This window comes from Corvus cornix, chromosome 2, assembly GCF_000738735.6.
Source record: "Corvus cornix cornix isolate S_Up_H32 chromosome 2, ASM73873v5, whole genome shotgun sequence".
NCBI lineage: Eukaryota > Metazoa > Chordata > Aves > Passeriformes > Corvidae > Corvus > Corvus cornix.
Genome location: NC_046333.1, coordinates 18,478,932 through 18,495,420, shown reverse-complemented (window position 1 = coordinate 18,495,420; position 16,489 = coordinate 18,478,932). Strand labels below are relative to the sequence as shown.

General features: G+C 36.9%; 1 protein-coding gene across 7 annotated transcripts in view; it reads left to right on the top strand.

Moving 5' to 3' along the window:
- The window catches only part of MLLT10 (MLLT10 histone lysine methyltransferase DOT1L cofactor), a 128,918-nt gene that overhangs the window by 77,410 nt on the left and 35,019 nt on the right, over positions 1-16,489 (top strand). For all 7 annotated transcript variants that reach the window (XR_005604661.1, XM_039571824.1, XM_039571816.1 and 4 more), the window contains one exon: positions 14,576-14,754. Coding sequence is in view for 6 of the 7 variants with exons in the window: in XM_039571824.1 (XP_039427758.1) it covers positions 14,576-14,754 (179 nt within the window). In the remaining variant the exon portion in view is untranslated. The remainder of the gene's footprint in view (positions 1-14,575; positions 14,755-16,489) is intronic.

Genomic DNA, 16,489 nt, shown 5'->3' with positions numbered 1-16,489 from the left:
TTAAATAGAAATGCTAACATAATACAATGGCATAAAAAAGACTAGTTACTTTAAAATAATTGAGCTTTTCAGTGAAAGATTTTGCTGAGGGACAAATCCATTAAGACTTAGAATGGAGAGATTCATGTGTTGATATATAGGAGCTATACTGCTTTTTAAAACAAATATTATAGGGCCAAGTGCCTGATTATCAAGTACCTATGCTTCCTTCTTATGTAAGTAATTAATTTTTCTTCCTTAAGCAGGTTGTATGGGTGTGATAGGACTAAGAACAGCAGCTTTCTGAACCTCCAGGCCACCTGTGTTGTGGTACTGTAGCATGTCACTTAGCTCAATGCTGCAGCAAAGGCACCCCAGCAATTCTGGCTGTGTAGTGGAGGATTTGCAGTTAGATGGTCCCCTGGTAGCTCCATGTGCATAAAGATGTGTCTTAGGTGCAGTAAGTGACACTGTGTCCCAGTGCCTTTTCACTGTATGGTAGTTCCTGATGTTGTACAAACATTACCTGTACCTGGAAGATCTGCATGTAGATTCATCTGAATGTGAGCTCATTTTTGATAAATCTCCCCAACATGATTAAAATGCAGAAAATTGGCAGAGGTAAGCCAACAATGTATTTCCAGAAGGTTACTCAAATAAAACTCTCTTTCAAGAGTATTAAGCATACCTGAAAAAGTGTTGTAGGAACTTGATATACAGGTATGCCATATACATGAAGTGTGCTGTCAGAATACTTAGCAGGACAGTTCTTGCAAGGGCTTTTGTGGTGGTAATGCAGGAAACAGTAAGTGAAATAAACTATTTTGTATTGTTAGAAAAGCTACTTCTTATGTGATCCTGAATGTAAAGCCATTTTTTGTCCATTTGAACCAAACTTGGATTTAACACCTAGTTTAGATGCAAACTCCTTACTTCATATTGCTCTTTCTATACTTTTTATTCAGCTTTTAAATAGAAGTCTTCATCTTTCAGTGTCAGATTTGGTAGATATGTGAGAAGGCCATAAGGATAGCAGGAAGTAAACTGTTCATTTTGACCGTGATCTAGTTTGCTGCATATGTTTTTGTGAGAGGGAATTACATGCAGTGGTAAAAGGTTCAGAAAAGGGTTCTCACTAAACTAAGTAACAGGGAAAAATGGAAAAATTTTGTCATAAAAAAGTGAGTGAGCATCTGTGTTCTTTGGACCTGTATAGCTCTAGAAATCTGAGTTGAGAAAGGGATTTGTGGAACTGCTGACAGAACTAAAGAATATGAACATGCAACTGGGACTTGTGCATGAAGAATCGTGTTAGATCCTACGTACTTGACTTGGTTTTATTTCTGTTTCCCATTGTTTATTGTTTTTGAACATCTGTGAGATAAGAATGACTAGAGATTCCAAGTAAATTAAAAAAATACCAACAGAACCCCCTCCAACAAACAAATAAAAAACCCAAACACCAAACACAGCCCCCACTCCCCCAAACAAATGAAAAAGTGGCTCGTAAGCTATCAATATAGTTAGCTTTCACATAAGAATGTCAAATGCAAATTGCTGGAATTTGTTTTGTTTGGTTTTTTTAACTTTTTTTTTTTTTCTTGAAGTGTGATAACTGTCATGGACAAATGCCTAATCTGATGGATTTAGGGCTTCGTTACGGCAAATAACATCCTTCCTAGGGATGAAGTCACTAGGCTTTTTTTCTGTTGTGGAGTAGTGGTAAGCTTAGGATGGAACTTTAGTTTTTGTATGCATAACCAATTCCCTTAAAAACAAGTAATGAACACCAGAGGGTGGTGGCTTGGATGTATTAATACCGAGTCATTTCAGAAATTGAAATGAATGAGCTGGAAGCATCGAAGTTTTTTCTGAGAAGAATTGATTTTAAGGAGGAATAACTGCAAGGTTCTAAATAAAGCAAACAATAGCAGCTGCTGTAAGGATTGGATGAAGAGAGGAAAAATTTAACCAAGACTGAAAGTGCGAGAGGCAGCAGAGATGGCAAACGAAAACAGTGAGAAGTCCAGCTATTACAGCATACAGTTTTTTGGCATGCATATCTATCTCTATATCTCTATATCTCTATATCTCTATATCTCTATATCTCTATATCTCTATATCTGTGTTTATAGTTACCATTCACCATCCCTAATCTTTCTTGACACCTTAGCATGTTGGATTTCAATAGCTTGTCTGTACATTGTAGCAGAAAACTGGGTGGCTGGGAGGGGGTACTTCAGTGCAGGAGTCAGGAAAGAGGTAGCTGCCAATAAAGGCAGTTACACAGGAACCAAGACAGTAGCTCTTTTTTCCTTCCAGAATAAAACACCTTTTTTCATCTGCCTTCTACTAATTTATGGAGTGTGGAAGGGAGTGGTGGTAGGGGAACAGTTCTCCTTCTGTTCTGTGGAGAGGCTTGAGGGGAGTCTAGAATTAGCTCCATCAGTCACAAGCAGGACTGATCTAGTGTTGGCCCTTCCTTGTGTAATTGGATGAGGTCTGTGTTAGAACAGCTAGTGTTTTGTTAGCTCTTTAGCTGCATGTCTTCCTCATTTGTCTATGAAGTGTTATCTGATAGTAAATTTTGCATTGGGACATACCTAGTGTATTCTGCTTTGAAACTTTCTCATACCTCTTGAGTGATGTTTGAGAATATGTTGTATGTGATTGCTTGGATTAGTGGTAGCTCCTGTGTGGTACAGTTTTAAAGAAACAAAAGCAAAAGGTACAGCTTCAGCAGTCTAGGACTGAGCTTGTTTGAAAAAAATAAAAAATAAAGAAGAGAAAAGAAAAAAAAAACCCCATCACCCCGAGCCTCCTTCCAAACCTACCCAATGGTTCCTTAAATTTGAAAGGGACTTTCTTTAGTGTTGAAAGCAATGATGGATTAAAATGGCTGCTATTTCTTGTGCACAAAAATCTGAGCATAAATGGAATGAACTGATATAATTATAATCAAAGGCTGTGGAAAGTAGGTGTGGGTGAAATGGTTCTGCACTTAAGAGTGGCAGACTGCAGTTGCATTGTGTCCTCTGCACCTGAGAAAGAATTTGTCTGCATAGTATAATGCAATTCCAGTCATATTAGCTCTGTGCATTTTTTTCCTTGTAAATTATAAGTGTATTTTTGTATTTTGTTAGTTCTCTGAAAACTACTGAGAAGGTTAATTAAAATTATCAGTTTCATTTATTTCAGATTAATGCACTTATGTTAGGAATCATACAGAATTTTGTATATTGTGCATTTTTTCTGTACCACAAAATTTAAACCCCCCAACATTAATACTTATATTTTTTAGAGAACAGACTTAGCATATAGTGCTTTAATTAAAATATTCCAAATTTTAGAAGTATTTCCATTGAAGTACCTTTGGCTAATTACTCAGTTTTAGTCAGTAGGTAAAAGTCAAGCCTTTTAAATTTTTTAAAACTGCTTCTGAATTAGTTTTGTAATGTTTGAATATGAATGACAGAAGTTTAAGATGTCTTTGTTCTTCATTCATTTTTTTTGAAATTCTGATGTTCAGAAGAGCCTGGCAGTTAAAAATTAGCTTATGACAGCAATGTTTAGTAGCTTCCAGTTGTGGCAAGAGTAAAGAAGAGAAAAATAAATCATTAAAGGCAGTTGCCCTGTTGGAACCCAAATAGTTACTGCAGTCAGATCTCAGAGGCTGATGCAGGTAGAAAATTCCCCCATGGAAGCATGACAGAGGTGTTTGCCCCTGATCTGGCCTGTAAAGTCATTAATTCGATCATCTTGTCAAACCAGATGTGTGAACTGAGGGCTTTGTTCCTTAGTAGTGTGAAAGAGCGAACAAGCAAACTGAAACTAAAATAATTCTATAGTCATGAGGTCATTATCTTAAGCAGGAATAAGCTGGTGGGATAAGTGGAAGAGGGCTGGCATCTGCATGACTGCCACCACTCTGCAACTGGGCATTATGATGTTGTGGTGCTGTGGAGGCTGTGTTAGAGACTTCAGCTGCACGGCAGAGGATGTGAGTGTGTTCTGGCACTTCAGGATTAGAGATCAATACTCTGTAAAAACCCCAACCCGTGAAGGAAAGGAAGTTCATGTGAGCATCTCCGTTCGTGTACCACTAGTTGGACATTCTTTCTATGTATCTGAGTTGTTCCTGAACTGAGCTCTCTAAAGTCCAGGAGACACAACCGTTTTCTGTTAGACTTGATTGCTTGAATTCATCTCAATGTATCAGTGAAGCAAAACAGATGCCTCGTGATTAAAATTAGCAAGGCAACTTCCGTTTGAGTTTCTAAATTTGTTGCAGACAATGAAATTAAAATCAGTCTTTTCTTGGGGGTACTGATTGCCACTGGAAAGAATTTGAATTTTTATTTGTAATATTAGCTTTAGAATACAGCTAATTGGCATGTGCTGGAATGTTCTTATACTCGACATTTAAAATCTAACCAACATTGATAAAAGAAATATAAGTAAAAAATTACAGTGGATAGAAATAAATCCATTTTACAATTTGTGCTACTGTAAATGATCAGAGCTCTAATACAAGAAAGATGTATTCAGGTATATTATTGTTCACTGAAATTCCTGTCTATACATATATTCTTTTGTGCGTCTGTTAAACATGATCTTAACATGAAGCCCTTTTTCTCCTAACTCAAAAGCTTTCTCGAAGTTGATGAATGCCATACATAATGGTAAGTTATATTAGAATCTTTTTCAGAGGTTCATTTATCACAAAGGGTAGCCTTTTGTGGAAAAGCCTGATTGAAGGTCTGCATATTCTATGGATTGGGTGAAATACAGGTCTGCAGTGCGTCAATTGTTCAGTACTTGAGTGAAAACTTTTGTAGATTGTCTGCAGGAGCCTGATAGGTCAATAGTTCCTCAGTTCTCTTTTTATGATCTTTTTGTATGTGTGAAGTAAAACGATAACAGTTTTATTCCAGTTCTGAGATCCTTTTCTTTAATTTTGTGAATAGTGTTTTCTAGTCCTTCTTCTGTGCTCCATTCATAGGTGTGTTATAGTGGTGTCTACCTCAGGCATTCTCCCACTTCCCTTCCTGACTACTTAAATTACTACAAGTAATGCATGTGAAGGTAGCCTTGTTTTGTCCATTCTTTGTTCTGACAGCCTGATGCTGCTCATTTGTGTCACTGATAACAGAACTATCAGTTTCAGAGGGAGCAATATTGAATCTTTAATGTATCTAATGGCTGTTTCCCTTTAGTATTCAGCATTGGCTTTGTACCCCTTTTTCTCTATTCACTCATAGCCAGTGGAAATGAAATATCTTCTTAAATTAGAACTTGGTTTACTTTTTCAAGGCTATTGTTAGTTTGTAGGAAACAATCATAGCTATATTCACAAGTTATTGAAAGATTGAAAACCCTCTCATGAGGCCAGTTTTGAAGGTTATCAAGTTTGTTTCTCAGTGTGATATTTAATTGGTGTCAGGTGATCTGTTAATAAAAAAAATGTAATTTTTTTACCCATTTGTGCCAGCCAAATAGAATTTTTCTTACTGCTGTGCATGTATGTTAGAAGAGCAGTGCTGTATGCATTTCTAATTGTATTGACTTGAAATTCAGAATATGCAAAAGAATTTAAGTGTTTGAAACTTTGCATGGTCAAGTTTTTTGCATATAGAGCTAGCAGTCATTACAGTTTTATAGAACTTTTGCTTTTCATACTGTCAGAGCCATGAATTACACCTGTTAGGCACATGTCTAGATTGGTGGGTCTCTTAAATAATAAAAATTTTAATGTTACATTACCTTTATGTTCCATAGTCTACGTGTGGTGAGAAATAATGAAATTTCTCTAGATTTGCTTTGCTTTAGTAAAGTAGGTTTAGCTTTTTTCCTTTTGATATAGGGTTTCCCTCTCACTCTCCCAGGTATACAGTACTCTGAACCAGCTTTGAGATGAAGGAAAGCAAGCTCACCATTTTTCTGAACAAAAGTAAACATCTGAAGGGTATCTGACAAAGGGTGCTGAATTTGGACTTGGTGAGTTTCTGCTGTTTTATAAGCAGAGCCTTTTTGCTGTTTAATGTTGAAGAGGTATAGATTCACAAGAAGGTGTAGAATAGAAATCGATGGAACACCATTTGTGACTTATTCCCACATTGCACTTCTTGTTTTTTAAATGGCATAGATAGTTGGAAGGACATATATTGCCAAACAATAGTAATGCTTTATATAACTTACTGTTGTGGAACAGCATAATGGTAGCTACATGTTTGTTTAAGAATGGTGTTTGAACAGGATTTATAATCTAACTACTTTTTTGGGGGATGGTGGGTTGGTGGTGGTGATGTTTCATGGTACCTTCTGAGGTGAAGTTGGTTACTTTTTTGCCCCATTATTGCCTTTCCCTCCTCCCCTCCCTCCCCCCATCCCAGTATTGCAGGGCTCTTGTTTTGTCAGAAGCATATATCTGGGTGAAATCAATGAGGGTCGGTAGAAATTTTGATAATATGAACAGCAAGAAAAGATCTTGTCATGTGTTTATATAGGATGAAAAGAAAGTATTAAAACTTGAGATAAATATTTAAATAAAGGAAGATCATTTACTCCAAAATTTACTCATGTTCAGATTATGAGTCAGGTAATGCTGAGGGTTGTAAATGTTACTGTCAGTAAGAGTTTTGATGGAGTCTGTGTCAGGAGCTTGTTTTTTCGTTGCACTGAGTTTAAGCTGGCTGCACATCAGCAATAAAGTACCGAAAAGAAAACCTGTGACTTTTAGTTTGAGTGGAAACAAATACAAGTTTGGAGCAGAGAGGTTTATTATTGATAGTTTTGCTATAAAGGTGGTGGGCGAAGCCTGTCAGTTGAAATTCGGTGCTGACAAACTGTGAAGGAGGAAAGATAATAGCTAAAATATTGAATTGGTTTGAAAGGATCTAGTCCTAAAAAAGATGATTAGAAAATGGAGTCATGAAAGCTGTTCCATTAAGATGCCTGCCTTAATAGAAAGGAGTCAAGACACTTCAAAGCGACAGTGGCACACTGCAGTTTTGCCAGTAAGAGACTGGGTATACTCAGTGCTGTGTTTTCCAGTTGTATAATCAACTTCTTATATTTTTCATGCTTTTTTCAAAACCTTTTTCTAAAAAACAACAAAATTTGCAGCTGAGAGATGTAAAGTTGTCACTGCTATTCACTGTGTGATAAGAATGTGCTTTGTCCTTCCAAGTCATACTCTGGATCTTACAGTCAAACTTTTTGACTTGATCTTGCAGTCTTGTCTCTTCTTCTGTGGGTCTGCCACTGAAAAGGAGCAAGAGGGATACACATATCTGTATATGCACACATATACATACAGAGCGCACATATCTCTTGACAGTTTTAGTGCATACTTTAAAAAAAGGACTATGGGAAGCAATGACCTGATTATTTTCTGTTAGAGATAGCTGTAAATGGTAATGTTCGCTTGTTGCCTTTCTGTGGTTACTTCAGTTCTTGCTTGTTCTGTCTTCTGTCTATTTTATTTCATACTCTGTTTTTAGGTCTTTGTTATTGATTGTTCTGTCTTACGCTGATATTTGAGTTGCAGTGAGGAGAGTCGTAATACAGAACAGACATCCATTGTGCCAGTCTCAGTTCTGTGATTGTTTTTAGAAGACGTGTTTCCAAAGAAACTTCAGTTCTGTAGCCTTGGCCTCTGCATCAATGCAGGTGAAATTCAGTATATATGGTATGATTTTTTTAACAAGATAACCTAAACTAAACAGAATCTGAGCATGAATTAATTTTCTTTTGTTTTAAACTAGCCCAACTTGGGCAGAGTTTTTCAGTTTTGATAAAAAGGCATCTGCCTGCGTTGAAGTGTGGAGACAGTAGTGCTCAGCTAAACCATCTAAATTGATAAAAACGAAGAACAAGAGAAGGGTAAATTAAAAAGTTAGCCTGAAATAGTCCTGTTACGCACATTTCAAAATACTGAGTAGTTACTGTTTGGTTGTCAGATATTGCAGTCTTAAGGACAGCTATCTGACCATGAGGTTCTAGAATACCACTTTAAAGCTGTAACTGTTCTAGTCACAGAAACTGGGCAACAGCTGTCCCATCTTCCCCCCTCCCTTCAAAGACACCAGCCTCAGATCACTGGAACCGAAAAGAGAGAACTTCTGAAGTAGAAACTCCCATAAAAGACTGTATTATGTTAGTAGTGAAGATGAGTCTAGTGCTTCCAGTGACTCACCATTTCAGCACCGAGGTAGATTGCTGTCAGAATGGTTTGCAGCTATGGTATGTTTTCAGAGATCTTAAGCAAACACAGTAAATTTTCTCTGAAATCATTAAGAAACGTAGATCACAAGTCATGCTCATATTCATGAATACTCATTAAGTGAGCCTAAAACTGCTTTGGTTTTACTTTGTTGTATTTAAGTCACTTAGGCTTGTATGTATTGGCTCACTGTTACAAAAGTGAACATGTAAACTTTAAACCTTAAAAAGTTAAGGTCTTTATCAATCGTTCTTTCATATCTGTTTAACTTCTTCTTTTACAAAGATCTTTCTGTGCTGTGACACACTTGAACGACAGGTCTTTTTTGTGGTTATGACCATGTGTGTCTCAGATATGATCACAGAGCTCTTTATCTTAGTATTCTATTCTAGAAGAGTACTTGAAAACTTTTTGACTCATGGTAGAACAAGTATGAAATTCTTAACATGTCCTATTTCATAAAGCTGAATTAATTGTGAAACATCAACAGGCAGTTATAAAGCATTTCAAAGATTATTGTGAGAAATCTGGGTATCTGGAGGAAACAAGTGAAAGGAGTTTTGCCCCTGTGTCGGCCATCTTCCACCCCAAAAAAAGACTGCACACTTCAACTAAGATTTAACTTTGCCATGAGATATGGTGTGAAAAGTTACAGCTGTTCAGAAAGGATTGGAAGGTATTCACTGGGGCAAGTCTGGAAGCAGATTTAAGGCTAATAATTAGAAAGACTGTTCCTCACACTCAAAATTCATACATTATAGATTTCTAGAGGCTGGGAGAACATTTGAGGAATGTATTACTATATGCTTGCCCTTTTTTTGTACTTTTGCTTGTGTAGCTGTTATTGTTCACTGTTAGAGATGGATATAGTGAGCTAGAAAAACAGTACAGTTCTCCCTGTGTTCCTAGTCCAGCGCGTCATTCATCTGTCTCCTAGTGGCACATTCAGACCTTTTCTCTCAGAGAGAAAATTCATCTTGGGTGGGCTACGAAAAAGTGGGTTTGAGCCCTTCTGCAGTGGAGGGTTGCAGTGTGAGACCTGTATCAGCTGGGATTAATTCCAAGTGGGAACATGACTGCTGACATGAGTAGTCATCAATGAACACAGAATCAAGTGTAAAATACCATTGTTCACTATAGCAGGTGGGACTAGCTGAACACAGTAGACCATTTTGGTAGCACATCAGTTCTGATCCTTCACCCTTACCCTGTTGTTGAATACATTTCTGATTGATTATAGATAACTGTACAGTCAGGGATTTGAACATAGGGATGGGAGTAGACAGAAGAGATTAACTGAACGTCTTTTGCTGGCTTAGCTGCCAAGGATTCGGGGTTAATTTTAATGGAGTTTGATAGCAAAGTCACGTCTTCGCTGTATATGATGGTGATACAATCATGGATTCACCATATATATGTCATATTGCCATGCTGGATTGTGTTCCTTGGTTGTGTCAAAGTTCTTGTCAAGTATTTTGGTCTTTGACTATAAATCTGCTCTACAGAGTATTCTCAAAGGGAATAATTGTGGCAGTCTGCCTTCCGTCAATAGATACCAAACTGGAACAACTGTTTCAAAACAGTTAGAAAACCAGTTTTTGAAAACATGTACACGTGTACTTTGTATCTTCCCTCCTCCCCACCCCCCTCAGCACTGTGTATTCTTTGGATATTTTGAGTCTGTGGGGTTTTTTAACTTCCACCTCAGTTATGGAGAGTACTCAGAATGCCCTTTGTGAAAGGAAGATATTGACTGTTGATCTGTGACAGGCCTGTCCATCAAAAAAGGATGCCCAGTCACTGAAAGGGAGGGAAATGGTAGCTTGCTATCCAGCTGCAGATCAGTAACTTTCATTTCTGTGCACTTCTAGAACTGTTATTGCAGAATCTTGTAGAAACCTATGTGAAAGTGAACTCTACCACTTTCCTCATCACCAGCAGGAAAAGAGCATTATTATTTGATTCTTAGATTTCAGATTTCTTCATGAAGGAAACAGATTGGCCCTAGCATCCAAGCTCATTATCTCATAAATTGAAGTGAAATACTGTTGCTAGCTTGGCAGTTTCAAGTGCAACTTTCTTCTCCTTCTAAACAACTGTCAAAAATAACCTGGTTTTGTTTGCATCTATTTTGCATTAGATTCACTTTAGTTTATGTTCCTATTACAAAATAACAGTGGGATGCTTCTTCCACTATTAACATTGTACTGGAATAGAACATGCTCTTTCTTGTGTAATGGAACTTCATCAGTTTTTTGTACATGTTTAGTTGCTAATAATGATGGACTGCTTCATGCAAAGACACCTTTTCATTTTGCACTGTATTGGAAGTTGCCATGGGTTTAGGGGAGACTTTTTGGGACTACCACACAGAGTGAAGGTACTGAAAACATGTTTATAGCTTCAGTTTGTGTAAAGAAGTTCTTGTTCTTATAACTCAAAATTTCCTTTTATTTCTTCGAATTCTGAGTTCCCTTGAGGTTGTCGTCCCAACCCCATGACCCAAGTAGGAACGTTTTGTAGTTCTGTGCAACTTTTGTGGGCCTGCAAGTTTACATTTGAAAAACAGCCTTTTTGGCCATATTATTCTTATTCCTGAAGTTTTGACAAAATGCTAAGATGAGAAACCTATGACAGATATCTCAGATAACTTCCTCTTTTCAAAATTGTTGTAATAGTTTCAGCTTACTGACCTACAAAAGAAAATACAGCTTTAGGGAGACAATTTTACAAGCTTCCTAAGGAAGCAGTATAGATGGTCTCTCTCTTGATTTTGGCCCACAGTAAGCTTTAAATCTGTTATCCAGTTTACAGAAAAAAACCTCTAAAACATGTATGTTCCTGTAATAGGAATGGATGGTGTATGGCTACAAAAGTAGCCACTGCTTGTTTTTTGTCTCTTGGTGAGCTAGGCAGTCACTGGCATTAAGAAGGGAATGTAAGAGAGCTGGGTAATGGAGGGGGCTGTAGTACTAGAAAATAAGAACTGAGGATTTCATAGCTAGGTACAGAAATTGTGGTGGTAAAGCTTAGTATGTTGATGTAATCTGTGAGATGCAACACTGGAAATCCAGAATTTAATCAGTTTTGTTAATTCTTCCGCTCATGGAACTACTTACTTTTGAGGTTTTCAATAAAACCGCTAAAAGTGTTCTGTGTGCCACCTGGTGTATATTTTGATTTGAGGCTATTTTGTTTTTCACTATTCTTAAAGTGCTTTTATTTCCTCTGTTACCGATTTTGTCATTGATGGTGCATAAAGAATGCATTTTTTTCCAGTCTGCATTATCTGATGTGTTCCCTGCTCTATAGTGCTACCTTTCTGTGCTAAGCAGGCAGTGTCCAGAGATACCTTTTTTTTTTTTTTTTTTTTTTGCAGCTGCCTTTTTGTTAAGCCTTTCACTCCAGCAGTGCAGGCTACATGTGCATTTTATCTGTTAGAACCTGAAGTCAGTGTTCTGCAGCTGTGTTAGTGGTGTCACACACACAGTCAGACTTTAGATGAACATGTTACATGTCCATTTCCACCTGGAGCTGAAGAACTGTGTTCTGGTTAAAATGCTGAAGATTGTGTTTGACCATGCTATTTATGCCTCTGGCAAATTACACAGTGCCATTCATCACAAGGTACAGCTGTTCAGTAATATGGGAAGGACTTCAAGGTGGTTTGTTCGTTTCAAACATTAATGTAGTTTACAGAGATTTGTTCAGGTTTTTGTTATCATTCCTTCCTGATCCAGAAAGTGATTTATCTCTCCCCAAACCCCAAAGGACAACTTAGTATGTTAGAGACATTTCAAATGTGTATTGTCTTGGCTTTCTAATATGATATACAGATAGTTTTTATACAGGTATTTTTGAAACTGTGTGAAAATCAAGACTTTATTTGAATGTTCAGCATACAGTTCTTATTTGAATGCTGCATGGAGTAGTATCTTGGTTGCATGAGTAGTGTCAGAAGGTGCATGTACTTTATGCGTTAGGTAAGGGATTGCTGAATGAAAATACTTATCCCAAACAGGGTCTACTGATAGGTCATATGTGTCCTGTATTTTGCAACAGCAACAAACAGTGGTTTTCATACTGCTGCAACAACTGGCAACAAATATTAGCTTACCTCATTCCACTGGCAAACTAGTTTGCTGCTTGTCTTTCTTTTGAAATATTTTTTTGCCTGTGATTTCATAACTATTTGCTTGATTCCAGAATTTTATTTTTAAGAGGAAGAATAAACCTTATCATTAAAATAGAAGCAGCAGAAGCTCTGCGGTTATTAAGTATGTAAGATTTTTAAAAATTAAGAAAAAAAAATCTACAATGGCTTTAAAATTTTGAAGTTGTTTTCCCGTTCTGGCAAAATATCCTTAAGTTTTGGTACTTGTCTCTCACCAAAAATTTTGTTTTCTCCTCTCATTGCTATTGATGTTTTATGAGAGTGATAGTGTTTGTGGTGATGAGCTCTTATGGTTTACTCATAGGTGTTGTGATATTTCATTATTTTTACTCTTAAATCTTATGGTTCCTGAAGCCTGATAATTCATGAGAATCTCATATTTTCAAGAAGGTTTGTATATTTAATTGTTTTACTGCATTCAAAAAACAAAGGGTCAAATCTCATCCTTTTTATTAATTTGAAATTGTTGATTAAAAGCAAGTTAAAAAAATCTTTTGAGGACCTGGGTTATATTTCAGTTTTTGTGGTTGTAATTATGTCACATTTAAGAATAGACTCAGTAGCAAGGTTGTTTGTTAATCATGCTCTTTTTGCTGGTGTATAAGGACAAATTAGAGCAGGATCCATAAAAATGTGCTGTCTAGTTAGATGATCCAGCTAGAACTGGAAAAAGGTCATAGCAAAGCGAACACTTAAAGGATCTTAACTGCTAATGAGGCGGTAACTGTAGGTTTTGGGGATGGTGACAAAAAAAGAACAAGGAGGGGAAGGTGTACTAAATGGAAAAAGATATGAAGGTCAGTAGAAAAGCAGAACAGGTATGGAATTTCTCTATGATGAAGAGACTGGGGAGAAGATAAGTCACTAACCTTGGTTAGGCAGGAGAAAAGAGTTGTCGCGATGTGTCTTCAGCTGCTTTTTTGTATCTTCTTTCTCTAGTGGGTCTGGCTGATTTTCTCTTCCATTTTTCTTGACAGTTAATAGAGTCAGGGAATTTAAGATGCATCAGTGTTTGCATATTATGTGTGGGTTTGGATGATGTTAGTCTCCCTTGACTGCCTGTGCTCAGAGGGTTATCTGGGTGGCGAGTGGTGTTTTAACATTGCGTATCTTCTTATTGTCACTGCCTTCTTCAAATCATTATTTGTATGAGTGACAAACTAGCTCCACCCTTTGCCTTCTAACTGGCATTTCAGTTCTGTTGCTTTTTTTGATCTAACCATGTTCATTCTACTTCTGTTTACTCCCTGTGGCACTCTTCCTCTAACTGCAGTTCAGTGCTACCATGCTTGATATTCCTTGGCCAGCTGACAGCTCACTTATCTAATGCACGTGGAGCCTAACGGTTTCATAGACAGGTACTACTTCTTGTCCTGGGCTTCTGGTCAGTAGGGTTTTTTTTCCCAACCTCTATAACGAACTTTACCCTGCATGTAGATGAACAGAAGTAATGGCTTCACAGAGGGGTATGAACTCTTCCTATTTAAATTGCTAACTTACAAGTCTGACTAATGTTAACGTGTTTAGTTGTTTATTTGTTGGCCGTTCTAGCAGAAATGTTAGTCACGCATTCGTATAGATCATGGATGGAATTTTAGTTTGTGAATAAATGAAATACAACCAGCTCTATCGGCAAATCTGAGTACTTTGTCCTCAGACTTGCTGTCAATATTTTCCTGAAAAAGCACGAGCAATCCTTAGTTGCCAAAATTACAGTTTTGGACAAATGTATGTTGTTCAATAACCTTTATTTTAAAATTAAAAAGTATTTTTTCCATTTGTATGGTGTGTGTTCAGTTACATAGCCCAATACTTCACTCTTTACTTAACAGTAATACATTGAAAGAGCAAACTCTGATAGCAGATTCAGTTGAAGGCAGGCATTTTAGCCAAAAATTCTGCCACTGTTAATGTTTGAGCAGTTTGTAATGTGCATAAATATTTGATTTATCACACATGTTTTACAAAAACTTAAAACTGAATCAATCTGTATTCCCTGAACTGTAGAATGTTAAATGACGAGAGCACTTTTATCAATCAGCATGGTTAGAATTTCTACACAGGAGCTTTCTGCATTACGTATTGAGTGATCTTGCTTGTCTTGATTAATTTTCTACTGCATATTTACATGGTTACTAGTAAACAGAGGGAGGGGGAGAGAGAGAGATGCATGTAATCGTTTTTGTAATTTTTTTCAGGTATTTTTAGCAGCAATGATGTAGCAGTATCATTTCCAAATGCAGTATCTGGCTCAGGATCTAGCACTCCCGTTTCCAGTTCTCATTTACCTCAGCAGGCTTCAGGCCACTTGCAGCAAGTGGGAGCTCTATCACCTTCAACTGCGCCTTCTATAACTACTGTTGTTGCTGCAACTCAGGTAAACTATCACAAGAGTTAAGATAGAAAACCATGTTACTGACCTGCTTATTTTCAATGTTAAAAGAAACCGTAATTTGTTTGGAAAATAGGTTAATAAACATTATATTTGTTGTGAAACGTTGTAGTGGCTGGAAGTTCCCCATAATATTACATAGTCTTATTTTGTAGAGCACATAGATATTTTTAAATGTAGTCTGAGGAAGTGCTTATTAATAACCATATTATGACTAGTGGCATAAATGCTGGTTGCAGTTCATCAGTGTTCTAACCAGTCTTTTATCAGAACATAAGAAAGGATTTTAAAAAGGAAAGTATGTAAAGTTTTCTGGGTTTTATGCAAAAATGATGGTATCAGTTAAAGAGTGGTTTGTTTGGGAGGTTTAACAAATGGACAGCTAAGCTAGCCCTGGCAAAGGGATGGCCAAGGCTGACATCTTGGTAACAAATGAACGTTGACATATATGTTTTGTGTTTGAAAAGTCATGCAAATGAAGATCCATAGTTCATGTTTGATGGTGAAGGAAAAAGGGAGGCATGAGAGAAATGCAGAAGGGTGGCATAGTTGAAGTAATGAACCAGAAAAAATACCTTTATGATAGTATTTTGTATGAATTTAAGTTGGACAAGACTACATTTATCAAGATAAGAGAGTATGAAGTTATAGTTGCAGAAAGTCACCGTGATTAGTGTTTAAGTATGAAGGAATACTACACTATACATGATGATTTTATACTCCTTGTTTCTTGCATTTTCATTTTGTGATGGGAATCTCTCTTACAATGAATATATCAAATATATATATTTTTGTGTGCTTATAAGCAATGAACTTGTAACTTATCTACAGTGATCTAAGATAGTGGATAGAAACATGAAGAATTAAAATCAAGGTTAATGTGTGTGTGTGTGTGTGTGTGTGTGTGCATGGATAGCAGAAATACTATGTGAAGACCAACACAGATTACATTTCAATATCAAATAGCAATTTGTTCATATAGGTGGCAGTTCGTATTTTTACATCATTCTTCTGGACTGGTTTTCTAAAGAAATAAAGTGGTTTCACCCAAAACCTAGTGGTATCTCTTTGGCACAAATTGATCAAAACTACTTTAAAGAAATTAATTAAAATTTTGGTATTTTAGTAAGTTCTCCTTTATTTTTCATTTCCAAAGATCACTACACACTAACTCAATGACAACACTTAAATTGAACAGTTTGGAGTTAAGGGGAGGGATTGTGTCATAGTTTAGTAGCAGATTAAAACTTTTAAAAAACCCCAAGTAAGTCAATGCTCAGTTTTCACGGAGTAGAGGTTTGCCATGAGAGTCTTGGAAAGACTCAGCCTTTTGTACAGCTCAATGTATTCATAACTGATCTGGGGAAAGGAGGAGGAGGAACACACACCAAGTTTGCTGGTTATGCTGGGTTATGCAATGAGCCCTTATGACCATCAGCTGTCACAAACTGCTGAAAGACCTCGCCAGCCTGTGTTGACAAGGTGGTTAAGAGGGCAAATAAAATCCATGTTAAAGGGAAAGGACAGTTACTATTCAAAACAGATACGGTACATGCCAGAAGAGGTACAAGAAGAGCCATGGCAGTGAACAATGGCAGAGAACATCTTTATAAGGAGTGAGTAAATAATGAGGGACTCGTGGCCTCAAAAAGAGACACTGAGAAGGGATAAGACAAAGGTCTGTAAAACAATTGACGTGGAAAAGTTAAATAAGCAAGAA